Source organism: Ornithorhynchus anatinus, chromosome X5, assembly GCF_004115215.2.
Source record: "Ornithorhynchus anatinus isolate Pmale09 chromosome X5, mOrnAna1.pri.v4, whole genome shotgun sequence".
In the NCBI taxonomy this organism is placed as follows: domain Eukaryota; kingdom Metazoa; phylum Chordata; class Mammalia; order Monotremata; family Ornithorhynchidae; genus Ornithorhynchus; species Ornithorhynchus anatinus.
Window position 1 is genome coordinate 53078317 of NC_041753.1, and position 27920 is coordinate 53106236.

General features: G+C 43.4%; 1 protein-coding gene across 5 annotated transcripts in view; it reads left to right on the forward strand.

Annotated features, from left to right (window-relative positions):
• The window catches only part of GLIS3 (GLIS family zinc finger 3), a 489852-nt gene that overhangs the window by 197328 nt on the left and 264604 nt on the right, over positions 1-27920 (forward strand). For all 5 annotated transcript variants that reach the window (XM_029055436.2, XM_039910818.1, XM_039910817.1 and 2 more), the window contains one exon: positions 2583-3693. In XM_029055436.2, the coding sequence (XP_028911269.1) occupies positions 2583-3693 (1111 nt within the window). The remainder of the gene's footprint in view (positions 1-2582; positions 3694-27920) is intronic.

Consider the following 27920-nt stretch of genomic DNA (forward strand, 5'->3'; position numbering starts at 1 on the left):
GCAAAGCCAAAGGAGAGGTTATGGAACCCAAGTCTGTAGGACATATTCAGGGGTAGACCAAGCCATTGGTCAGGTAGAATTTAAGGAAGATAAAATAAGCACTTTGACAATGTAGTTAATGGACAACAGAACCTACTATAAAACACTCGTAACCCAAATAATGTAATAATTATAGGTTGTCATGAGCAATAGCCTGTAATGATGAATAAAATATTTTTCTATTATTACACATGTCTCTAAAATTTGAAACACACCAGGATTACCATATCTTCTATATTCTGAGATCTTTCTTTCTATAAGAGTTCAAATTTAACTCTTCAATCCAAATATCATTCTCCTGTTAAATGGAAAGAAATTCTTTTTAGCCTGTGATGAGACATGTTGCTCATCTCTTTGAGTTAAAACTTGAATTAAAAAAAAAAATTACTTAATGGCTAGGCAATTTTGGCCTTCTTAGAAAAGGGTGGTCGCATCAGTGAAAACACGATACTTTACTTTCTAAAGGCATTCTAAACTCAGTGAGCAGGGAAATCAATTTTATTATCTCTGCCTCCTCCACCATATAATTTCTATTCAAGATTATGATAAAAGCATTTACTGAACCAGAGAGACTGGTTCCATTTTCTGACCACGGAGGAGACTGAGAGGCCAATTACACTGAACTGCCCCATCAGTGAGCTAAGCCTGGCATTCCGGGCCATGTACAGAATGCAATGCGGCAAGAATAAAAACACGAGATTGTTCAATTTGTAGCTGGAAAGTCATAGAACTGGACATTGAATACTATTTCACTTACTGTTGCCCTAGGTCTTCAAAACCTCTCTCACTTGTACCAAGTTGACTTCCACAAATATGGGGGTGTGTTAAAGCAAACTCCACTGTGTCAAGGATACCAACTTGCACTTTAATCATCTATGTCCATGGTAAACATTACCTCATTCATTGGGAAGATCACATTGATCACTGCTTGACTGCCAAGTACCCAGAACCTGGGAGCTAGAATGTTCCCCTTCAAACATGCTTTAATCTCTTATCGCTGCCAAAAGTTGTGTCCTTGCAGCCTATTTTGTATAAGGGGCTTGGAGGAGGCTAAAGGAAAGGAGTGCATGAGGTGAACTTTTCTTTTTCACATTGTGTGGCTTTTTGTGTGTGTTGTGTATTTTTTTTTTTACATTTGGTTACTATTGTATATTTGGAAGCGTTCAAACTTTATATTGGAAAAAACATAGTAAAATTGAAGCAACCTTTTATTATGATTAAACTTCTGGCTGAAGGTTTCAATAAAAAGCTAATATAAACACAGATAAATACAGCCCCGGTTTTTCAGACATTCATGGTATGAATAGAGAAGTAAAATGAATCAGGTGCATTCTTTTGTTATGACAACTTTTTCATCTAATAGGAAGACACTTTCACTTAATTATTTTGATAGGCCTGAAAGGCAAGAAGTCTATAGTCAGAAAGATGCGATTTTGAAATGGCTGAACCTGTACTGCAAATGATGATGCTAGCCAGGACTATTTCTGGGGAGGAAGAGCCCAAGGAAAACTGCTCCAGAAGTAAACCATTTTTAGAGGTGTATCACCATTTTTAGATGGAGAGTTACCTCGAGGGTACAATAGCTATTAGCATCCCAGTCCAGCAAGAGAGAAAAACCTGGACAAGTTGCAAGGAGAAGCAGTGAGTCAGAGGACCTGGTTTCTAATCCTGTCTTCACCACTTGTCTACTCTGTGAACTTGGGCAAGTCACTTCACTTCTCTCTGCCTCAGTTCCCTCATCTGTAAAATGGAGATTAAGACTGTGAGTCCTACGTGGATTGCATCCAGCCCAACTATCTTGTATCTACCCCAGTGCTTAGTACGGTGCCTGGTACATAGTAAGCTCTTAACAAATACCATAAAAAAAAGCAAATCTCTGATACAAAGTCGATTTGGGCAAAATCTGGGAGAGTTTTGTGACAACTTCTCCCCACCCCACTAACCTCCATGGGTTTATTTGTATTTTACACCTCAGAAGGCAGAACTAAATTCTCCCTGGGTTGATCGCATCCAAGATTAAAATGCTAAACCTTAGTTAACCCATCAGTTAATGAGTTGCTCCATGTTTTGCCTTCAAGTCCCTGAGGTGCCAGGGAAAGTGATACCTGAATCAGAAGCAGGGTTATCAGTGCACATGTCTACCTGATTGCCTTCCCAACTTTAGGATTGGTTTTCTCTAAATTCATGATGAAGGAGTCCACTCACACATTTGGTGTCTCAGAGGTTAATGGGTTGTTCTCAGTTCTCTAACTCTGTGCCCAGTACAGAATGGTAACCTTTCTGGGAGACTTTATAAAGTGAAAAAGATCAATTTTCCCAGTACCTTTGTTTTATTGCTCCAGTGATTGTTCATCTCCATTGTCCTTCAAAGTCAATGTTAACTTGGGAGAAAAGAAAACATTTAGGATTCTTTCTAGGGAGTCTGTTTAATTGGTTATAAATTAGAAAATCTAGGTGTCATTTATTATTCTTGGTATTCTTGAACAACAGTCAATGTCCTTTACAAAACTCTTTTTGTCTTTTATCTCCCTGCCATTGCCTAGGTCCCTCATGTCACGTGAATCTTTGGCATCCACAACGTTGAGTCTGTCAGAAAGTCAGTCAGCCTTGAGCGTGAAACAAGAGTGGTCTCACGGCTATCGGACTCTTCCTTCTCTTCCTTCCAACCAAGGCTCTCAAAATGGCAGTGAGCTAGGGGACCCGCTTAGCCTACCCTCCGGGACATCCGGGTCCAGCAACAGTGTTTCAAATTCACTACCATCCTACCTGTTTGGGGTGGAGAACAACCATTCTCCTTATCCTAGTCCGCGCCATTCATCCACCAGATCTCACTCGGCCCGCTCCAAGAAGAGAGCCCTCTCTCTGTCCCCTTTGTCTGACGGCATTGGGATCGACTTCAATACGATCATCCGCACCTCCCCCACTTCCTTGGTGGCCTATATCAATGGCTCAAGGGCATCTCCAGCCAACATCTCTCCACAGCCTGAAGTCTATGGGCATTTCCTAGGGGTGCGGGGCAGCTGCATTCCCCAGTCATGTTCCATTCCCAGCACCCAACGAAGTCTTCTTGTGACCAGTGGCAGTCTCGCCCTCCCGGCGTACGGGGAGAACGGGACGGTGGAATACCAGCGCATGCAGCAGCTGGAGCAAAGCAGCCTGCAGTCAGCTCTCATGAACAACATGGTCGTGCAACAGGGGATCCCCCTTATGGACAGTCAGCCCGTGGGCTTGCTCAAAAGCGAGCGCTTGGATGATTTTCCTGGCAGCGCCATTGACCTGCCTCCGCCTCCCCCACCTCAAGGCCCTCCGCCCCCTTACCATGCCCACCAGCATCTTCACCAGCATGAGCTCATCCATCATTCCCTTCCTCTTTCCTTGCCACCTTCTACCCAGGGACTATTTCACGACGTAGATGGAGAAATCGATGATTTCAATGGAAAGCACTGCTGCCGCTGGATAGACTGCAGCGCCATGTACGATCAGCAGGAGGAACTTGTACGGCACATAGAAAAAGTTCACATAGACCAGAGGAAGGGGGATGATTTCACGTGTTTCTGGGCCGGCTGCCCTCGAAGATACAAGCCGTTCAATGCCCGTTACAAACTGTTGATTCACATGAGGGTTCACTCGGGAGAGAAGCCGAACAAGTGCACGGTAAGTCCTATGCGTCTGGGACTCTGAATCCTCAGGGTCCCGAGAACTGCGGCCCAAGTTTTTCACAAAACCTAGCTCTGATGCAATACGGTTTGCATCAACAATGGTTCTGGGCACAGTTGGAAGGTTTAGACAGTTTGCATGAGTTGAAGTTGATGGTAGACTGGAGGAAAAAAAAAAGGGAAAAGATGTCACCTGTTGGTTTTAACTGTTCCGGAGTTATTAGTTTCATTTTTGATCTAGTGAAATGGGGATTGGTAACTCTGTTTAGTAATTTGGTAACTCCACTTGGTAACTCAGGTCTACACTTTGGGAAATGGGGACCCTACACAACTCTCTCGGTATAGACCCTTGAGCCATAGGACGTCTGCATCTGCTGCATCTCAGGAGACCTGCACCAACGTACTAGATATCCCTTACCATTCTCCCCAACCCATTCCCACATAGCAGAGAGAATCAGCAGACTTACCCCTGGCCTCCCCTACTTATGGTCTCTGGGTCTCCCTGGGGCACTCTAGGGTTGTAAGTAAAGCAGAAGGGGGCACTATCTGGGGCAAGCCAGAATTGTGGTTTAACCAGAGTCACAGTAGATTATTTAGCAGTACAACTGGGCTTTTCGGTGACCTTTATTTGCAATTCAGGTGGGTAGGATGGGAAAACACTAGGTCGTACTTACATGGCAGCTGGAGCCGTGGGAGTGCTGCTTTAGACTGCCTCCTGATTGGACTGAGAATTGCATGATTGTCAGCTGCTGCCTAGGGTTGCTGGCCCTATGTTCGCCACTTCACCATACTTCCAATCTGGGGACTGTCCTGAGTGCCCTGGGGCCGGAAACAGCGCATGGGGACAGATATAGGGGATGGAAAAACCTGTAACGCTCTTTGGCAATCAGCCAGTTGTGATTGCATCAGGATTTTTTTTTTTTTTAGTGGTGTTTGTTAAGCACCTACTATGTGCCAGGAACCGTACTAAGCACCAGAGTAAGAATAATAATAATAATAATGTTGGTATTAGTAAGCGCTTAACACATAGTAAGCGCTTAACAATATGCCAAGCACTGTTCTAAGTGCTGGGGTAGATACAAGGTAAACAGGTTGTCCCACGTGGGGCTCACAGTCTTCATTCTCATTTTTCAGATGAGCATTCAGATTCTCATTTTTTTAACTGAGGTCCAGAGAAGTGAAGTGACTTGCCCAAAGTCACACAGCTGATAAGTGGCAGAGGTGGGATTAGAACCCGTGACCTCTGACTCCCAAGCCCGAGCTTTTTCCACTAAGCCACGCTAGATACAATTTGATCAGGTTGAACACAGTCCCTGTCCCACACAGTGCTCACAGTCTCAATTCCTATTTTACAGATGAGGTAACTGAGACCCAGAGAAGTGAGGTGACTTGCCCCAGGTCACAGAGCAGACAAGTGGTGGAGCCTGGATTAGAACCCTGGTCCTTCTGACGTTCAGGCCCATGCTCTATCTGCTAGGCCACGCTGCTTCCCATAGATTTCTAGGATGAATTCAGCGAAGGGACTAGTGAGTGAAATACATAGTACTCTAATGTTTGTCTGGGTAAGAGATCAGACAGATACCACTAAATGTTAGGTGGTTAGGGTTAAAGTTTTTCCTGGCTAATTCTAGGAGAGAATATTCCTCAAAATGCTCCCTTTATGCAGACACATTCCTAGTCTTTCCATTTGGAGTGGGTATGAGCAGTAGGGAGCGGGTGGACACAGATATTTTTAGAGATGGAGAGTCCTTATCCCCAGTCATTTTTTCCCTGAAATCAAATGTTTCAGCATTCCATCTAAGAAAGCTGCAGGCTTTTGTATTCAGTGAGTCATGTCCAGATACTAATTTGTCAAGTACTAAATCTCTTGTGGAAGAGACCCTCAAGGAGGTTAACAGGCTGGTCTGTAGCTTTTTTCTTCTAGAATACTGGCACTACGAAGCCATGAGTTAGAATCACTGGGTTTTACCAACTGTGAATTGGATATTTCTGAGCTGAGGGACAAAGTAGAAGCAGCATGGAGTAGTGTACAGAGCACGGGCCTGGGAGTCAGAAGCATCCCACTTCTGCCACTTGTCTGCCGTCTGACCTTAGGCAGGTCACTTCACTTCTCTGTGCCTCAGTTAGCTCACCTGCAAGTAATAATAATGATGGCATTAATAATGATGGTAAATGGGGATTAAGACTGTGAACCCCATGTGGTACAGGGACCATGTCCATCCTGATTAGCTGTATCAACCCTAGCACTTAATACAATGCCTGGCACATATTTACTGCTTAACTAATACCCTAAAAAAGCACATTTATTATGTTTTCCAAGGACATGATCTGCCTTTTCTTCCAGAAACTGGATAATTGTAGTGGGGCAGTCTAACAATAGAAAGGAACTCACTGTTAGGAGTTATGCTAGTAAAATTCCTATTCTTTGCACCCAGGTGCTTTCTTTTCAGGTTGTGAGACCCAAGGTTAATAAGTCCATTAAGACACCCTGTGTTTGGATAGGGTAGGATCTCATGAGATCTCAAATTCCGGTGCTTCATTTAGGGTTTGTTGTAGTTTTGATGGCCAAGGGGAAACGGGACAAATGGCCCTCTCGAATGGCACACCAGAGAGAGGAGTATCTAGGCTGCATCTATATCTGCCATCTGGATAAATTCAGGTTCACAAAATAGGCTTTAGCCTAAATTAGGATATTTCACATGGATAAGTTTTTTAGTCTGCCTTATCTAGATAACTCAACACCCACTGAAGCTGGAATGATCAGTTTTCAGGGTAATGTATATGTGTAGACACACGGCTTACTTTTTTCCCCATTTTTTTTTTTTTTTTTTACCATTTAAGTCCTGAAGACATCTTCACTTTTCAGCTAATGACATTTTAAAATAGCATGACTAAACTGGTGTCACATTTACTTCACCCCTAGCAGAGATTCTGAATGGAGCTGGCAGAAGCAAGGCAACACATTTGCAGCAACAGGAAGAATTTGCTGCATCTCCGACAATTCATTTAACACTTTGAAAAGAACATGTGTTTTGTATTTGATCTCAGGAGAGGAAGTGTTCTTTAGAGCAAGGAAACTGGACTTTAAGGAGCTTGCGGTGTTTTAGATAGGCTTCAGGACTCTAGATATGGAGAAATTACTTAAATGAACTGCAGTCTGTGCCTTTTTTTCCTTAAAGGGCCTCTCGATTCTCTCTAGTCTGAGTTAGCTCAATGGTAAATTTGTGGAGTTGCCCCCAATTAGCTCAAGAGCAAATCAAATTGATATCAGCTGATGTTAGGTTATTCGGAGCACCTTTTCATTCCTCATCTGGTATTTTAGAAACTTAAAAAACTGTTTTCTTTGGCCATACAAAGATAGCATTTCATTTTTTGGTGCCATATTATGCACATAATGTAATTTTTCCTCAGGTGAAGCCACCAACTTTTCTACTATGGGAATGCTTGCTCACATCAATGAAAGGAGTAATTACTACCCCGCCAGTAAAATCACTCCATGCCAGGAGAATTCTACATTTAAGGTGCCAAAGAGGAAAAAGGGCAAAACAAAACAAAACAAGCATTTCCATTTACTCTGTTTGGAAGTTGCTATTGGATTCAGCTTTATTCCAGGCCAGAAAATCATTCAGTCTCCAAAGAAACACGGTCCAGCCCTTTAGTCATTATTAGCCCCGAGTGAAATAGTTGACTGGATTTTGCTTTACTAAAAGAAGCAATTAAGTAAGACTGGGAGAAACAGCCCTGAATTTTGCAAACATATTTTTGCATTGCAAAATGAATTTTAATCAACTAGGACTTTAGCACTTTTCAGATGTCTTGTGAATTTGAGATTCCTTCGCATGCCCGGTTGACTCTTCACTAAACTGTGAAGGGGAATGAAGTAGAGAAATCTTCATTCTGAAAATAAAGCAAAATGCGGCAATTAGGGCCATGGACCGTTACCGGACCTCTCACGGCCATGAGTGGATGGAGTCAGCAGTATCACCGTCCAAATTAATTTGGGCTGGGGCCTAGTTCTTCACCAAGTTTCAATCAAGGTGTGTCATCACAGATAGATTTTTTTTTTCTCCTCAAAGATAGATGAGAAGAATCCTTGGGGTAGAATATCTGAGTCTGAGGGAACCCCAAGCAGTGGCGTACCTGTTTTTATATCACATCAAATTTGGAGGAAAAAGATGTTTCCTAGCAGCTGGCTAAAACTTCTCATATGTTTCTCAGCAGGTTGATGCTGATAGTCTCACGAGCGAGGATGGGAAGGGATGATAAAGGTCAATGGAAGCAATGGGGAGGGAGGAGAACGCGGTAAAAATTCCAGTCTTGTCACAGGCTGCAAAATACCTAGCATGTTCTGCATACAAATAAGTCATTGACCAGTATAGCTTCTGAAACTTGGTATTCTTTTTGCTGTCCAGTGTTAGATAGGGATACAATTAACTGCATTTTACCACTTTTACTGGGTCCCTGGAACAACTATCCAGTAAATTATTTTGCAGTGAAGGTTTAATTGTACGCCTAAGCTTTATCATTCTTAAGAACGATATCCATCATTATCAACATGGAGCTGCATTATAACAAAGTGTGTTTATCTTCCTCCTAAAAGCAACCTTTTCCTGATTATGTGTTTACAGCCTTTCATTTTTGAAGCCAGACTCTTAGAACTGTGAAAGTTGCAGTATTTTACCTCCTGCTGCTTTATCAAATTTGCTGGCAGTAGACTGCATAGCTACAGATTACTGCCAGGCAAAATGACCACAATTTGGTTTTAGAAATGTGACATGACCATTTAATTTTGAGGCTACAGCATGTGGATTGATGTAACTGCAAGGAATGTTTTAAATTAAAAAACACAATTTACATGTTTGAGTTTGTTTGACAGTGATGAAATTGTTGTGGGCAATATTTAGCTTTCACATTCTCTTCATTTACTGAGGCTGATTTTCCCTGGGTCTAAGCTACTTCCTGGTGGGATTATACCTACTGGGCAACTGCATGCAATCAGTGGTATTCATGGAGTGTGTACTGTGTGCAGAGAACTATGCTAAGTGTGTGGGAGAGTACAATACAATAGATTTGGTAGAAATGATCCCTGCCTTCAAAGAGCTTACTGTCTAGAGGGAGAGACAGACATTAAAATAAATTACAAATAGAAGAAATGGTTGCAAGACTGTCTTACAACACTCAGAAGTAAAGATTTCCCATGGAATTCGCAGGTGGCCTGAAAGGGTTAACTCAGTTTCCTAAATAGTTCACGGCTTGAAATCAGCATTTATGTACTGGGAAAATCTGGCTCAGTGAATGGATTGACCTGGGAAAAGACAAGATGTTCACTGCTTTAAGGTGACTGGAAACTTGATCACCATTAGTGGGCGAGGAATGGGACCAGAGGGAAGGGAGCGAGAAGATGAAGGTTTGGGTGACAAGAGGAAAGGGAGAGAGAAGGAAAGGAGAGATTGGGCAAATTAGAAAACAAAAAGGGGGAGAGAAGGGGCCAGGATTCAGTTGCTTTAATCCCAAATTCCTATGTGCTCTTGTTGAGAGCCGCTGCTGCAGAAGTTCTGATCTTCTTTTGTTGTTGTTTAACTTTCCTAAGCAAGAGTAGGGTCTTCCCTTCCATCCCCCAGAAATAATCCTCTCCCATCTGAATATCACATTACTGTTGATTTTTGAGAAATCAAATCCAAACTTTATTAAAGCCACCCTGTCTCCATGATTGCAGGTGTTTCCGTGCAACTGTGAAGCACATGGTGATAAGGCTTATGGCAAGCTTCAGCAGAACTGGGGTTAGACTCTAGCAACCTGTAAGGTTGCTGGTCAAGAAAGGATGCAAATACATGAGAACAAGGACTTTGCATTCACCTTTATTTGGTAATGAAAACAGAGTAGCATGTCACAGATCAGTCTATTGACTTCCACCTAACGAATAAACATGAACTCCATAACATTGAAAAATCCTACCTTTGTCTCCCTTCTCACAGGTAACTAAATAATCAATCAATCAATACACTCAGTATATCAAACAGTCATGTTTTTATTGAGTGTCTACTGTGTGCAGAGCTTCAAGTGTTATTTCTGGGTATTTACCAATTCTATATAACATGGTAAGGGTTTTCTCAGCATAAGGGAAACCTAATGGTGGATTGGAAACCTTTAACAGTCTGCATGTTCCTTTGTAGGCCTAATGATATCTCCCATGATAGTCAGATTACATTAGGAGGGTTTTATATTAGTACTTTTTGTTAGCATTCAAGCCAGAAGGACTCAAAAGCCTAAGTTTGCACTGGTGAAGAAAGAGCATTTTCCCATGCAATTCCAATAACCCTAGAGAAAGGCATAAACTTTAATAGTGCTCACCATCAGATTGAGTATTCAGCAAACAGAGCTAGTTCCTATAGGATTCTCAAAGTTTGCTTTGAATGAGATCAAGCAATTGGTTACGATTTCACCTTTTCATTAGTCTGTTGATAAGAACAAGGCGGACAGAAGAGACAGACTGGCAGGACAGTATTGTGATATCACTGGTTGGAAAACTACAGAAAGGATCAGTAATTTCCTCCTGCAAAATAACAAACAGTTACCCTGGGAAAATAAGGGACCTAAGGGAGAATGGGTGGCTACTTAAAAAGCTCTTATTTTCCCCGAAGCAGAAGTAATCTTGCAAAACTTTAACCCACATTCATTCACAGATCATGGCTGATTAGAGACAGCTTTATGTTTTGTTGTCAATCCACTCATTTCCTCACAGATATTTTGGTTGTCAAAGCCCTCCTTTGACCTGAATTTTGGACACTTGACTTTTAGGTATATCTTTATAATATTTGAATATGAATAAAATGAAAAATAATACAGATTTTGACTTATCTCTCTCCATTTTCTTGCTAGTGCTATAGTATAAACTTTTCCTTGAAGGGGAAAAAAATCTCTATATAAATCATGACAAGGTAGGAAATTCTCTTCATCTTTGATTGTGGTAATATGCTAAAATTAATATTTTGTTTTCATATTGAGCTGTAGCCTACATATCACTCCTGAAGGCTCTTACACACTTGCTCTGAACCTTGGTTAAAATCTAGTGTGGACTCCCTTAGTAGAGAGAATGGCTTAAGGTTATCGGCATAATATAGTCCTGAAAGGAAGGGTGATACAGTGCTTCTTTTGAACAGATGCCAGGTTGAGTGGACAAGAGGAACTTTGGTAATGGCCTGATCATATCTGTTTCATTATTATTATTATCATTATTTTAAGCCCTTACTATGTGCAAAGCACTGTTCTAAGCCATGGGGTAGATAAACATTAATTAGATCTGACACAGACCATGAGTCCCATGAAGGACAGTGGCTAAGTAGGAAGGAGAACAGATATTGAATCCTCATTTTACAGATGAGGAAACTGAGGTAAAGAGAAGTCAAGTGACTTGCCCAAGGTCACACAGCAGGCACGTGGCAGAGCCGAAATTAGAATCCAGGTTCTCTGACTCCCAGGCCTGTGCTCTTTACATTAGGAAACATTGCCCCTCGTTTGTTTTACTATTCAGCAGAGTGTGCTTTCATAGTTAAAATTCCCCAAATATGTCAATACTGTTAGTACAGTGCTCTGCACACAGTAAGCGCTCAATAAATACCATGGAATGAATGAATTAATCCATGCCAGTAAAATGGTCCTATATGATAACTTTCCTTTCAGAAGATGGGAACTTCCCTAAGTACCTCGCTTGCCTTTCAACACTCTTATGCTCCCATATCCTCTTTTCCTTTCTTCTCCCACTTGCTCTCAAGATCTACCCTGTCTGTCCATTTGTATTCTAGACCCCATAGTCAATCCTTAGTATTTATTGAGTGCCTACTGAGTACAAAATGCTGACCTAACAGCTAGGGAGAGAGCAGAAGGAAGACACTCATTCCCTGCTCAGACAGAATTTACAATCTAATGGAGGCAGGCAGCCCAACATTATTTACCAACAGTGAAAGCAGGAGGAAAAACAAGGCTGTAACAGGTGATAATAGAAATATGTCTGAATGAACTAGTGAACTAGGTGGATAAATGCATGAACAGTTGCACTGCCTTTGCCAATATTATTGGTTGAGGGGCAGCAGAGGCCCAGCTTGAGATGTGGGTGACAGAGATAATGAACTGGGGAGAGTGACAGGATGGGAATCTGTTCCCAGACATATCTGCTCCACAGTCACTGACGTTCTTATGGAACTTTTCCCAAGATTGGGCACAAAATCATTTTGGTACTTCTGATTTGTTTCTTTTGGTCTGGCTCAGTGCTGGAAAAGCAATCCTGTCACCCAATCTAATTTCTCACTTCTTAAAAACTACTGTTCCCGTTCTCCTCTCCTTCTTCGCTTCCACCTTCAATCTCTCACTCGCTGTTGGTTCTATCCTTTCTGCCTTCAAGAACGCTTGTATCTCCCCCATACTGAAAAAGACTTTTCGGGATCCCAGCACCCACTTGCTGCATCTTCTTGCTCTCATTCTTGTCTGAATTGTTCAAATGGCTGCCTTCATTAATTTCCTCTTCACCAACTGTGAAGTGAACTATAAATCAGTAGCATTTATTAAGTGCTTACTCTGTGCAGAGCGCTGTACTAAGCACTTGGGAGAGTACAACAGAATTAGGTGGGATGATCCCTGCCCTAAAGGAGGTTAAACTCTAGTGGGGAGAAAGACACACAAATAAATAACAGGTAGAGAAAGCAACACGGTAGAGAGACATGTACATAAATGCTTTGGGGAGCAGGGTATGGGTGAGATGTAGAGAGGGAGATAGTATAGGGAGATGGGAGATTAACCAAGGAAGGCGTCCTGGAGGAGATGTGATTTTTGTAGGGCTTCGAAGGCTTGGAGTAAGTGTAACTAGAATTGAGTCACTCCCTTCACTTCTCTGAGAATACACTCTCCAAGGTCATCAATTATCTGTCCATTTGTCCAATGGACTATACCCTGTATTAATCTTCATTTACCTCTCAGCTGCCTTTAACACTGTTGATCGCTCCCTTCTCCTGGAAACAGTCTCTCAGTTCGGGATTCCTTGGAGAAGCAGCATGGCCTAGTGGAAAGAGTATGGACCTGGGAGTCACAGGACCTGGGTTTTAATCCTGGCTCTGCCATTTCTCTTCTCTGCTGCGTGACCTGGGACAAGTCCCTTAACTTCTCTGTGCCTTAGTTTTCTCATCTGTAAAATGTGGGTTAAATTCCACTGCCTCCTACCTAGACTGTGAACCCCATGTGGGACAGGGACTCTGTCCAACTCGATTATGATGTGGGTACCCCAGGGCTTAGTATATTGTTTGGGACATACTAAGTGACTAACAAATACTCTTACTGTTGTTGTTATTTTTCTGAAATGGTTCACCTCCTACATCTCTGACTGCTCCTTCTCAGTCTCATTTACTGGCCTTTTGTCCCTTTCTCAATTCCAAACTGTGGTATCCCAAAGGCTGTTCTGTTTTCCCTGTTCATTCCCTGTAACATTCACTTTCTTGGTGAGCTCATCCATTTGCGTGGGTTCAGTTTACACCTCTCTGAGATTGACTCCAAAATCTACCTCACCATCTCCAACCTCCCTCCTGCTATACAATCTCTCATTACCTCTTGGCTCCATGACATAGCTGTATGGATCTCCCACCAAAGTATTAAACTGAACGAATCTAAAACTGACTACTCATCTTCCTTCCTAAATCCACTCCTCCTAACGTCTATATTTCTGTCAACAGCCATCCTTCCTTCCCTAGAATCCTGCAACCTTAGCATCATCTTTGACTCCTCACTCACTATATTTTAACTCTCGCATGGTTGGTCTCTGAATTCTGCCAGTTCTTTCTTCACAGTGTTTTTTCAGCTCTGTTCCTTTATTTCCATTCAAATGACCACAACCCTGATTCAGGCTCTCATGATCTCTCGATTATTGTCTTAGCCTTTTTCCTGGTCTCTGTGCCTTCAACCTCTCTCCTTCTCAGCCTGTGCTATCCTCTGCAGTGCAGATCATCTCCTCCAAAATGTCTTCTGTTCACATCTCTCCCTTCCTCAAAAACTTCCATTGGCTAGCTATTCCCCTCTGCATCAAGCAAAAACTCCTGATCATTGGTTCTCCACCAAATCTCTTTGTATTTATCTACCCTCTTCACCCCCTATTCCTCAGCCCATGCTTTTCGCCCCGTCAAGCGAATCTTGCTTTCAAATTTTCTGCCTCTGGCTCCTTGCTTATGCCCTCCACCCTACCTGGAATTCCATACCTTTCAAATCTGTCAAATGACCGTTCTTCCCATCTTCAAAGCCCTCCGATAACTCCACCTGCACCAGGAGGCATTTCCCAGATTACAGAATCTTCTCACAGGGTCAAATCCTCCCAACTACCACCCCAGTGCTTATGTACTAACAGTTGCCTGCATCACCTTTGTACATATGCACTTATATACTGTACTATTTAAGCACTTATATATTTACCTATCCATCCTTTCATTCTTTGTTTTCTCCCATTTGTAAGCAATTTTGTATCCATCTCCCATTTAGATTCTAAGTTTCTTGAAGGCAGGGGTTGTTTCTTGTACCGCTGTGTACTCTGCCAAGTCCTTGGACACAAAGCTTTGCACCCAGTAGTTGCTCAGTAAATGCTATTGATTGAAAGTAGGCAGAATAGAAATGTAATTGTTCTGTCTTTATCTTCAGGGTTTCACAAGATAAAATAAGAAGGAACTGCTCTCCCTCTCAAATCAAATACAGGAAATCCCTGGACTTATGACACAATTAGTTCCTGAAAACTGCTTCTTAAGTCAAAACATTTTCCCATAGGAACAATGGCATAAATGGAGGATTGGTTTCTGAATCACAACCCTATTTTTATCAAAATTAGCCAGAATCATGTCTTCAGTCAGTTATAGAGGCGTAATACAGCTATACTAATGAATTCTATTGAGTCAGAGAGGTTCTCCTTCAGCAGAAATATAAAGGACATGTCAACCCTCTTGGAGGATTCTGCCTAATGCTCAGGTAGCTCCCCCTGCCCCCTGCAGTCTTAAACTTTTGCTCCCATCTCCCCACCCCTACTGTCAGTGCCCCAGAGCTAATGTCTTAGAGGGGGCTAGTGTTGTGAAATCCCAACTGATGAACTGAAACCTGAAAGAGGGTGTAAATTTTGGAATGCTGTAAGTGCCGGTCATCATAAGTCAAAGCGTCATTTTTGCAACCTAGATAAAAGAACAAAATGCTTCATTTTCCCTTGTATCAAATCTGCCTGATGTCATTAAATAGATAAAATTAACACTGATATCCTCTTCATCTCTCTGGACTAAAACCTTGCCAGAACAACATCTGGTCAATATCAGAAGCATTGTTCATATTCAATGAGGCGTCACTCTATCATGCACACAGCTTTTACACTTGGGTTAAAAAAAATCAAGGTTCTATGAAATCTTTGAGTGGTTTGTTCAATAGAAAAGGAATATCCATGTACCTGCATTTGTGTTTTCATGTGCATATGATATTCTGAAGATATAATGCTACCACAGCCCATGCATCAGTGTGCATTAAAACTAAAATGTAGAAATCTATTCCAGATGTGAACCTGGCTGTGGTCTAGAATGTACCTGCCAAATCCACTTTCACATAAGAAAACATAATTTAAAAATTTACCATTTAGTGTGGTTTAATTTTATTTCCCTTAAGGAGACATTTGATCAGTTTGCCTGTGGAGCTTTGGCCTAAAGTAAAATTAATAGCAGAGTTGAACCATTAATTATAAGTATTTGATAATAGCAGTGATGGTTTCCAGGAGCAAAAATGCTTAGTCTAAAATAAAAAAAAAAACCCAAAAAGCACTTTTTCTTTGAAAGTCATTAAATGTGCTATTTATAAAGTTTATGTATGGTATAAGACTTTGTCTTTATTTTGGTATTTGAGCAGCATCTTTGCCTCTGATAAGACAACACCAAAATCCAAAGACGTTTGGTTCAGATGAGTACCTCAAAATAAGAATGCCTGTCCCTCTGTTTATTCAAACTTCAGGAGTGGAAGAAACTTCAGGAGAAAATAGTTTTCTTGTGAGGTCTTGGATATTTCTTGCTTTTAGATAGTTTAGAAACACTAGGACAGTCTTTCCTGTATCTTATCAGCACATCCCCTCAGAATCCACCCATGACTTGACTATGAAAAAAAAATGTAGTTTTCCAAATATTCTGATATATTTTCATCCCTTAGAAAGGCTCTATTTAAATTCTGAGTAAAGGTTCCTGAAGGATGGATTTCTATTTTCTTCAATAGCTCAATAAATGCCATTGATTGATTGACTGAGTTCCTGCTGTCATTTTATCATCATCTTGTAGCTATAGAGGTATTTCTTTTATTTTCGATTTCTATATTTGTGTTTCACAGAACTTTAAATCACATTAGAACTTGGACAAGGCCCTGTTGGCCCAATTTGTTGTTTGCAGGAGAGTGTTGTTACCATCAATGTGACCTAAACATGCCTTAAAAGAAAATTAGGCTTACTAACAAATATGATGGTACATAGTGATGAGAGGCACCTAGAACTAGAGTTAAGGGTTCCAAGCCAAGAAACAGAAGGTAGTCTCTGAAGCCCCAGTCCATATTTGAACACCACTATAAAATGTGTCATCGGGCAGGTATTAGTAATATTTACTTAGCCCCTACTTTGTGGGACATAAACTTTTACTAGGTGCTTATGACAAGAGAAGGGTAAGTGTTCCCACTCCTAAAGAGGTCACAGTCCATTTGGAGGAGATAAATAAAAAATGCATTTCAATTACTGAAATGTACAGAAGCTCTGTGGAAGATTTGGTAGCTGGAAGGCCAGAGTAGCAGTGATCAATCAATTAAGGCTTAATATAGGAGGTGTGGACCGTTAGGCAGGGGGAATGGTGTGAATAACAGCTCAAAAAAGGTAAAGTTAAGTGAGAGGGTCGAGTCTGAGGACTATAGTCTAGCTTGGGCAGAGTAGAGAATACAAGTTGGAGTGCAGCGGAAGAGGAGGCGTAAGGAACCAACTGAAGGAAATTGGTGGTCCATAGCTTAGATTCATGCCGGAGACGATTGGGAACCACTGTTTATTTTTGAGGAGGGATATGATATGATTCTTCTGTTGGTGTTCAGAAAGTTTAATCTCATCACCTTTTTCCTTCAGTTTTTCCAGCTGTGAAGTGCACAGACAATAGGTTTGGTCAGTAGCCAGCTGCACTTGAGCGCCTAGTAACATCCATATATGGCTAAATTTATCAAAGGGAAACTTGATTGTGTAATACTGTCTTTGTCCTTTTGCTCTTTCAGGATCCCAGTGCTACTGGGAAATGATGCTTTGGTCTTAGTCAGAATGATGACTTTGGGATGCAGCTGGAATAAATGAACATAAATGTACCCATTCTCAATTGGAAATTAGATTTTTGAAAATTAAATGAGGAAGGTCAGGGCCATGTCTTTGAGTAACTATATAGAGCATGACATATTAGCATGTGCAGAAAATATTATTAAATTATAATTTTAAAGGGGAAATCCCAGAGTGTGATCCATTGCAGTTGGTTTCACAAGGAAGTAAGAGCTGTATCATTCCTTTAACTCAGTGACTTCAGGCAGCACACACACACACACACACACACACACACACTCGCAATTTAGAGTCCTACTTAATTCCCTCTAGTCCATTCATTCAATAGTATTTATTGAGCGCTTACTATGTGCAGAGTACTGTACTAAGCACTTGGAATGTACAATTCGGTAACAGATAGAGACAATCCCCGCCCATTGATGGGCTTACAGTCTAATCGGGGGAGACAGACAAAAACAAGACAACTTAATCACAATAAATAGAATCAAGGGGATGTACACCTCATTAACAAAATAAATAAGGTAATAAAAATATATACAAAAGAGCACAGTGCTGAGGGGAGGGGAAGGGAGAGGGGGAGGAGCAGAGGGAAAGGGGAGAAAGGGGGCTTAGCTGAGGGGAGGTGAAGGGGGGGCAGAGAGGGAGCAGAGGGAGCAGAGGGAAAAGGGGAAGCTCAGTCTGGGAAGGCCTCTTGGAGGAGGTGAGCTCTTAGTTGGGCTTTGAAGAGGGAAGGAGAGTTTGTCGGAGGAGAGGAGGGAGGGCATTCCAGGACAGCGGGAGGATGTAGGCCAGGCGTCGATGGGATAGGCATGAATGAGGGTCGGTGAGGAGGTGAGCGGCAGAGGAGCGGAGCGTGTGGGCTGGCAGTAGAAAGAGAGAAGGGAGGAGAGGTAGGAGGGGTCAAGGGGATGGAGAGCCTTGAAGCCCAGAGTGAGAAGTTTTTGTTTCGTGCGGAGGTTGATAGGCAACCACTGGGGGATTTTAAGGAAGTGACATGCCCAGAGCATTTCTGCAGGAAGATGATCCGGGCAGTGGAATGAAGAATAGACTAGAGCGGGGAGAGACAGGAGGAAGGGAGATCAGAGAGAAGGCTGACACAATAATCCAGCCGGGATATTATGAGAGCCCGTACCAGTAAGACCGTTTGGATGGAGAGGAAAGGGCAGATTTTGGCGATATTGTAAAGGTGAGACCGGCGGGCATTGGTGACGGATTGGATGTGTGGGTTGAATGAGAGAGCCGAGTCAAGGATGACACCGAGGTTGCGGGCTTGAGAGATGGGAAGGATGGTCGTACCGTCCACAGTGATAGGGAAGTCAGGGAGAGGACAGGGCTTGGGAGGGAAGATGAGGAGCTCAGTTTTGGACATGTCGAGTTTTAGGTGGCGGGCAGACATCCAGGTGGAAATGTCCTGGAGGCAGGAGGAGATACGAGCCTGAAGGGAGGGGGAGAGAACGGGGGAGGAGTTGTAGATTTGTGTGTCATCTGCACAGAGACGATAGTCGAAGCCGTGGGAGCGAATGAGTTCACCAAGGGAGTGAGTGTAGATGGAGAACAGAAGAGGGCCGAGAACTGACCCTTGAGGAACCCCTACAGTTAGAGGATGGGAGGGGGAGGAGGAGCCTGCGAAGGAGACTGAGAATGAACGGCCAGAAAGATAAGAGGAGAACCAGGAGAGGATGGAGTCCGTGAAGCCAAGGTGAGATAAGGTGTGGAGAAGAGGATGGTCTACAGTGTCAAAGGCAGCTGAGAGGTCGAGGAGGATTAGGATAGAGTAGGAGCCATTGGATTTGGCAAGAAGGCGGTCATGGGTGACCTTTGAGAGAACAGTCTCGGAAGCCAGATTGGAGGGAGTCCAGGAGAGAGTTGGAGTTAAGGAATTCTAGGCAGCGAGTGTAGACGACTCATTCTAGGAGTTTGGAAAGGAACGGTAGGAGGGAGATAGGGGAAGGGGAAGTGGGGTCGAGAGAGGGTTTTTTTTAGGACGGGGGAGACATGGGCATGTTTGAAAGCAGAGGGGAGGAAGCCATCGGAGAGTGAGCGGTTAAAGATAGAAGTTAAGGGGAAGGGGCGATGGTTTTTATAAGGTGAGCAGGAATGGGGTCCGAAGCACAGGTGGAGGGGGTGGCACTTGGGAGGAGGGAGATCTCCTCTGAGGATACTGCAGGGAAAGATGGGAAAGTAGGGGAGAGGGTTGGAGGGAGGAGACAGAAGGGGAAGGGGTGACTTTGGGGAGCTCAGACCTGATTGTGTTAATTTTCGTATTGAAGTAGGTGGCCAGATCGTTGAGGGTGAAGGATGGGGGAGGGGGAGGAACAGGGGGCCTGAGGAGAGAATTAAAATTCCCGAGCAATTGGCGGCGGTGACGGGCACGGGCGTCAATGAAGGAAGAAAAGTAGTTTTGCCTGGTGGATGAGAGGGCAGAGTTAAGGGAGGAAAGGATAAATTTGAAATGGATAAGGTTGACTTGGTGCTTGGACCTTCACCAGCAGCGCTCAGCAGCGCTCAGCAGCTCGAGCATAAGAGCGCAGGAGGTGGACAGAAGCAGAGACCCAGGGATGTGAGTTAGTGGAGCAAGAGTGGCGGAGGGAAAGGGGGGTGAGTGACTTGAGATGAACCCCTCGTGGGCAGGGATCCCATCTACCAACTCTGTTGCATCTCCCAAGTACATAGTGAGCACTCAATAAATATTATTGATTGATAATATGGTGTTGTAGCATAGGTAAGAGTAATAGTCATTGAGAAAATGCAGCTCTTTTGGAGATACAATGAATGGCTAGATTCCTCTCAAGCTATTTCCAAATGATTTCCTAACTATTATGGCTTAATTCAGAGTTAACACTCTTCCCTTGGCAGGGATCATTCAGAAATTGCAATTTTTCTTTTTCCAAGTGATCAGATAATGAAACTCACAAGTTCAGTCAGATGCAAATTAGCCAGCTGCTTTATCAATGATATAGAACAACGGTGGTTGAACAGGTGAATTTTGGATCTGAGGAAGTGGTGGCCATTTACGTCCTCCCACAATTAGGGAGTACTTATCCTCTGGTAATGCTGTTGAATGTGCAAAGCAGATATGAAGCCAACAGCTCCTCATCAAAGGCGCCTTCGGTTTATTTCCTTCTCGCTCACTGGAATGATTTTTAGCAAAAACATATAAAAAAAAATTAGAGATCTTAGAGTTTCAGAAACTGGAGAAGCAGTGACACTCATCTCTTGATCAGAACCAGTTGTCTTTGCCTTTTAAAAATGGCCATCCTAGAAGTGAGTTGAAATGAAGACGGGGGACTTAAAATACCATCATTCAAATTCTCAACTGAATGTTTCTGTTTCCTTAGTTAGTAGAAGACTTCAGCCAATGGCATGAGATTTCATTTCAGGATGAGAGTCAGGACCTAGCCCCAGGGCTAGTAAGGTCTGGGTAGGGATATGAAGTGGAAAGGAGTGGGTTGGAAAGAGAATCACAAATCCCTGTTAGGCAGAGTGAACCCTGTAGGGATGTTTGGACAGACTCCCAGAGAAACTAAGCCCAGCAGGTGCTGGCGCAGTGAATTCATTAGCTCACAGGGGAAAAAAGAAAATAGAAATTGGGGAAAATTTTTGCATCTCCAAATTCTAGCTCTTTTTAAAGTGATATTTTTTATTTATAGAAAACCTTTTTTCCTCTTGAACTCAAATCCTTTTACATGTACTCCCCACTCATTGATTGTCTGAGCATTCGTGGCTGGTTGGAAGTCAAGGAAGTGTTAGGTGTCACCTTTAATCTCAGAAAGGGTAAACCAAGGCCACAGAACAATGAGGTGACTCTCCAAGGTCACAGTAGCTGAGACTGCAGAGAGCGAGCCTTATGTGATTTGGAAAAAGAGTTGTGGAATCCACATGTTTCTAAAACAAAACCTGCTTCATTAGCCAGCTAAAGATAGGATGATTTGCTACCAATACTTTCTGTGGCAAATTGGTGGATATAATAATAGCAGTAATAATGATGACTGTGGTATCTGTCAAGCACTGTACTAAGTGCTGGGGTAGATACAAGAGAATCAGTTCCCACTTGGAGCTCACGGTCTAAGTAGGAGGGAGAATAGGTATTGAATCCCTATTTTGCAGGTGAGGAAACCGAGGCACAGAGAAGTTAAGTGACTTCCCTAGTTCATACAGCAGACAAATGGACAACCTGGAATTAGAACTCAGGTCCTTTGGTTCCCAGGCCCATGCTCTTTCCACTAGGCAACACTGCTTCTTTCATATATAGCTGTATCTGCAGATATGTCTATAGGTATGTATAAGGATAGTATGCATTGTTCTGTATATTTGAAGATGACTTGACTGACTGTGAGATCTTAGCCTTGCATGTGGGTGGAGCTGAAGAGACCAGTGCATGGATGATCTTTAATTCCCCACGAGCTTTTGTAAGGTCTTCAAAAGCAGTATGGAGGTCATTGTGTTACTCCCTGCATTTTTCCCATAGAGATCATATCTGTTGGGCTGCATTTTTGGTCTGAAGCCTCATTATGCATCAGACAGTGCAGTTCTACTATATTTTTCAGTAGCCAGTCCAGGAGGATTTTAGCTAGACTCTCACTGGCGTGGAAATAAATGAGATGCCTTAGTAATTTCCACGGTCATCTCATACCCCTCACTTCTGGAAGATGATGATTACGGTGGATTTTTAAAAATCCTGAGGCAATTTTTTCAGCATTCCATGTATTGAAGAAGAGCTTGTGCAAACACCTGATTAGGTCCCTTCCTTGTTAGAAGTTGTAAGGACTGAGAAGCACCTGAAAGACATTTTTTTTGGTACATGATTCCCCCCTCAGTTTTACTTCCCATTGGTTCCAGGAATGAGCTGAACTACAGCTTTGCTATTCCTTTTACCCCACTGCTGAGGTGGTTAGACTTAAATGGAATGCTATGAGACCCCTCAGGGTAGCACCAGGACTATTATTATTATTATTACGGTATTTGTTAAGTGCTTACTATGTGCCAAGCACTGTTCTAAGCTCTGAAGCTTGAAATCCTGTCAGCTCATCAGGCAGATGTGCTGATTCAAGTGTTCCTGAGTGGACGAGTAGCTTTTGACCATGCTCACACTAGGCAATACCCAGTAACCTTAGGATGACTTAGTTTAAGCTTGTCCCATATCAGTGCCATCAAAAGAGACATTTTTCATCAAAAAACTTCCTGCCAAACCTATGCCTTCCCTCATGCTGATATGGTCAATGAGTCAGGGATAGAATTCAAACTAAACCCCTCCATCTCCATCACTGTCCCTCCACAAACTCTGCTATTCTATGGCTCAACCTCCAAAGGAAAACAAAGGAGACTCTCAGTTTCCTAGCCTGTCAGAAAGTGTCAGTCCTTTCTAGTGAAGTGATCCCTTTGTCATGGACCATTTTCTTCATCCACTAGTCACTGAACCATGTCTTCCCCTCTATCCCTTGATGTGCATGGAATCTATGTTTTTCCCCAATAAATTCCACCAGTCTCTGATTCTTGGAACTTTCATTAGCTCAAACTGATGACTCAGTTTTCTGGTCTAGGTTACGTGTTCTTGGTGCGTAATTTCTGCTGCTCATCACCCCTATTCTGGCTAGCTGTGAGTTATGAGGTTGTGCTGTGACTGTGTGTCCCGTAAGCATGGAGCTCTTGAGCATTATCATTTCAGTACAGAGGTCAAGGCTGAGGATGAATCACGGAGAGATACATCCATCATCGTGCAAAGAAATTTGGTGTGAAGGACTCTTTTGCTGCTTGACACTCAGAAGCATAGTATTCCCCATCTGTTCAGAAAGTAGCTTACTTGCTACACACAGTGTAATTATAAATGCTCGTCTATTCTCTGAACCTTGGCTTTTGGTCATGAACTGGCACGAGCACAAGGGAAAAATGACAGTGTGCCTTTATGGATACTTTTGGTCCATTTCCATAAGTATATTTAAACAGAATGAAATTGCTTGGCTCTTTAGAATATGTTCTTTATTTCTTTAAGCTTGCAAAATTACCCCCAAGGATGACAAATGGTCAACATCATGCAGCACCACAGTCACAGTTCAAGGCCTGTCTCAGGGCACTGCTGACTGTTCTCCCTTCCTAGAACCATTTAAACTGTTTTAAGAAAATGAAGCTATGCAAACAGGCTTATCAGGAGCAACAATAAAAAAAATCATTGATTCTAATTAGGAGCCTTCACATAATAGGAAGACAAAGCTGCTTTTGTGGGGCGGTGGCGGGGAGAAAGTCTCATTTGCTTACTCCCTGAAACACACTGATTTCTTTCCAGAGGGTTTTGATAATCGGCATGACAAGGTTTCAGGACTGTGACCTTTTAGCCGTCCTCATGCGATTCAGCTGCACTTGTCGAAACTTGTTTCAAGGTGTTGGTGGGAGGGTGATCTGGCCCACGAGTCGTTACATGGTGTGACAATGAAGTGGGTCTGTTTGCTTATGAAAACCCTGGACTGCATCATAATTTGAGCTGGGGAACATTTGTGCGCTTGATGTGGGATTGTGCTTTTATTGTAATTATCTGGAGTGTTCCTCTTAACAGGTATGCCCACATCACCAATCTGGCTTGTTCAGTGCTGCCTGGCAGGGACTCTGGGTTCTATGGCTGTCTGGGTCAGCATGCTCCTGCTCCATTGTGTAAACGGGGAATGTAAGCTACAGAATGTGATAGTGGTTTTTGTGTCATACTCGTGGAATGGGTCCATTATGGCAGAGCCAGTCAAGGAAGGAGACGTATGGGTTGAACGCATAATGAAGAAATCCTCTAATTGCAAGTTTCACGGAGGTAGTAAATCAGAATAAACAACTGTGGCACCATCACTTTCCCTGAGTGTAGAACTGGGAGAAATGAATTTCTGTGGACCTGAGGGTCAAGAACATAGATCTTGGTAAATCAATGGGCAATTTAGTTCAAAATTAAAAGTACCCATTGACCGTTTGCAGTATCAATGATTGATTTCAAAGAGGGGGACCTTCATAAAAGGCATATTTATTTGCCTGATTGCTGTTTCCTCTGAAGACAGGCTTGCTAATTGCCATCAACAAGTAATAAGGATTGGTGAAAACCCATTGCGTTCTGCTGATGGGCTTGTGTTGCCATGCATCTAGACAAGCCACTAATGTGGATTTATCACACAGATCCATGCCAGAGTGACTTTTTCAAGGCAGATTCCCACTTAACTCAGATTAGAACAGCATTTGAGTGAATGTAATTTGAAAAGGGGTCAGCATTTATTTCATAAAACGCTACATGTACACGCCTATCCAAAATCACAGACAGTGACCTCCTCTATAATAGAAATAGCAATAATGATAGTAGGATTTATTAAATGTTCACTGGGTACAGAACACTATACTAAGTGCTGGGAGAGAATACACACAGATGGTAATTAGACATGGACCCTGTCCCTTGGGCGGTTTACAATCTAAGAGTATAAGTGGGGAGAAGGGCCTGGAGACAGACACATCAAGAATGTCGAACCAGTAAATCACAACACTAAGACAAATACACAAAATAAAAACCAAATCAGCAGGGAGCTGTGGCTAGAGGGACAGAATTTCAGGGTCCTCAAGACTCAGAGTCCAAGGCACATCCAGAGCCACAGTGACTGCTAGAGCAGCCAGTAGTCCTCCTCGGGTTTGGGGGAGGCCTCATGCTGCAGATACTTTTCTCTTTCCCACCGGGGTGGTGGTAAGCAGGAGGAGGTGAAGGCTCCTCAGTGGTGCAGAGGAAAGCAGGTGGTGGGGGAGGCAGTCTGGTTGGCTGTCCACTGTTGGGGGGATGCTGAGAGTGTGTGGGAGCAGCTTTTATCCCCATCCCGGCACACGTGGAGCATACTGGGAGCAGGGACTCTCCGTGGCAGCAGTCACTGAGGATGCTTTGCCTCACCCTCAAAACCCCCGGAGTTACTTCATCTCAACCAAAAAGAGACAACTGAGATTCAGGACAGGAAAAGGAATGGAATAAATCATTTCTATGGAAAACACATCTTTAGCACTATTAAATCTCAGTCTGAGCATTTCCACATGAAGGGGTGCAGCCAGCTTGAAAACAGTATCTCCATTCACGTGTTAAAGGCAAAAAACCTCTTTGGATTGATTTAGAAGGGGAAGGGGATGAAGGGGCCCAAGGTTCCTTCTTCTCTACCATCTATGAATCCCTCGATGGAACTCTGTGAAATCCACACAGGTGATAGGCACAAGGAATTTGAAGAAAGAATCACCACTGGGGAAATAAGGCCTGTCTTTATTTGGAGAATGAGAGTGACTTGGTGGTTGGGAGGACTGATCAGTAAATGATTGTCAAGTCTGAAAGCCTTCCCTGACTAACCTCTCATTCCCCCACCCTATTTTCTCTCCTTACTTACTCACCCATGCACTTAGTTCCACTCCCTAAGCACTAAGGTACTCCCCCCGCCCCCCATCCCCACACAGCACTTATGTACATATCATACATTCGGTTCCTTACATTTCCTTTAATTTACTTTAATGCCAGTCTCCTCTTTATACTGTAAGCTTCTTAAGAGTAAGGATCATTCATTCATTCATTCAGTCGTATTTATTGAGCGCTTACTGTGTACAGAGCACTGTACTAAGCACTTGGGAAGTACAATTCGGCAACGAATAGAGACAATCCCTACCCAACAACGGACTGTATTGTCCTCCAAGCGCTCAATATGGTATTCTGCACAAAGTGCTCAATAAACACCATTGATTGATATTAAGCCGACGGGACCATCGCCGAGCGATACAAAGCCTATTTGGAGGACGAGTGCATCGAGTGGCTCCAGAGATACCTGAGGTTCGAGGGGCCTACACTGGCCCGGGCAGGTAGCTCCTGCTCGACCACCCCCGCCCCTCCTCTCTCCTCCGTGGAGCCCCCGAGGCAGGAGCGGTGGGGGCTGCTGGGCAGGGGGGGCCTCCATCAGCCCTTCAGGCGGATTTCCCCAGCACTTCCTGTGTGCGGAGCGCTGTACCGACCGCCTGGGAGGGGACAGCGCCACGAGAGACGGGTCTGATCCTGGCCCATGGCCGGCCCTCGGTCCAGACCCCGTCCCGCCCTGATGGGCGCCCCCGGGCACGGTGGCCTCCAGGCCCATGCCTCAGTGCCCCCCTCCGTACGATGGGGACCCGACCATCTGGCCCCGCTCCGGCCCAGCCCTCGGGATGGGGCTCGGCGGAGAGGAGGCGTCGAACGGATGGGCTGCGCTCATCTGTCTTCTCGGCTCCGGGGAGCCAACCTTCTTCTGCTCAATGGCTCCCCGAAGAACCATTCTATTATCCTTATTATTATCATTATTATTATCATCATTAGCTGCTAACACTTATTATCATTAGCTCCACACGTGTTAATACTATTAGTATTGTTTTTGTCCGTCTGTCTCCCCCGATTAGACTGTAAGCCCGTCAATGGGCAGGGACTGTCTCTATCTGTTGTCGATTTGTACATTCCAAGCGCTTAGTACAGTGCTCTGCACCTAGTAAACACTCAATAAGTGCTATTGAATGAATTAAGGCTCTGGCTACCCTGGCCAAAAGAAAGTGTCTTTCCAGTATTGGTATCTACACTACCTAACATTTTTTTTTAAGAAAAGCAATAGACTCACTGGTGACTATAGTCATGGAATCAGAGTTGATAGAGGCCCCGAGACTTCCTCTAATCTAGGCATGATCCCAACCCCTGAAGCTCAGAAATTTCCCATTTAGATTCCAGCCAGGCCGGGGCCTGCTTAGTTTCCTAGACCTGGCAAGATTAGGCTCATTCAAGTCAGCCAGGCTGCACTAAAATATATGGAGTCTGTTTAAAGCCCAGTAGAAATGTCATCTAGAGGCAAGGTAGTATTGGCATTGGCCAGGCCAGGACACTGAGCCACCATCCTCGAGAAGCCCCATGGGGCAGAGCCTGGTGATGGGATGGAAGTAGAGGAGAGATGGGGTTACCACAATAAAGAGAACTCCATGGGAGGAGGCCAGGTTGATCAAACAATCAGTAATATTTATTGAGCACTCCCTGTGAGCAGAGCGCTGAACTAAGCACTTGGGAGAGTACAATGCAACAAAGTTGATAGACAGGATCCCTGCCCACCAGTAGCGTACAGTCTACATTCATTTCAATTCAATCCTATTTATTAAGCGCTTAGCGTGTGCAAAGCACCGTATTAAGCACTTGGGAGAGTATAATATAGCAACAAACAGACACATTCCCGGCCTCCATTGAGATCACAGTCTAGAGGGACCAGGTACTAGGGTGTTAGACCACTGAAGAGGAGTTGTGGGAATGGAAGATGCTATTCCAGCTTTTCTTGCCCCTGTGCTGCTCTTCTCTGGTCCCTTTCCTTGCTAGATGCAAATCCACATGTGGATGAGGAAAGGAAGAAGAGCCCTGGGGAGAAGTGCACCAAGAGATTGAACGAGCCTCTGTGGTACTGATGTTTTGCTGTTGAAATTGGATGGAGCGCACATAGAAATGTGCTCGAAAGACTATTTTGATTCCTGTAGAGCCAGATTCTCCAAATGTTGAGCTGCTCCTTAGAAGGAACTTAGGACTTCTGAAAACTACACTTTTAGGCTCCTAGAGTAGCATTCAGTAAATTACTGCTTCAGTTTCCTAACGCCCTAGTGACTCGAAAGAATCAATGGGACACCCAGGGATTAGCACACATTGGGAGACTCAGTCTGAAGGATAGTAGTGAGCTGTAACTGGACTGCTTGTGCTTGTCCACATGTGTATATCCAGAATGCTACAAATCATCCTCCAATTTGGGCTTTGGAAGCCGTTGCCTCAAGGAAGCAGTTTTCATTTAAGGTGAACACTTGCACAGAGACTCATTTCCCTTTCAATCTAGGCAAAATTTAATAAAATACTCTCTGTGTACCATGAGTTG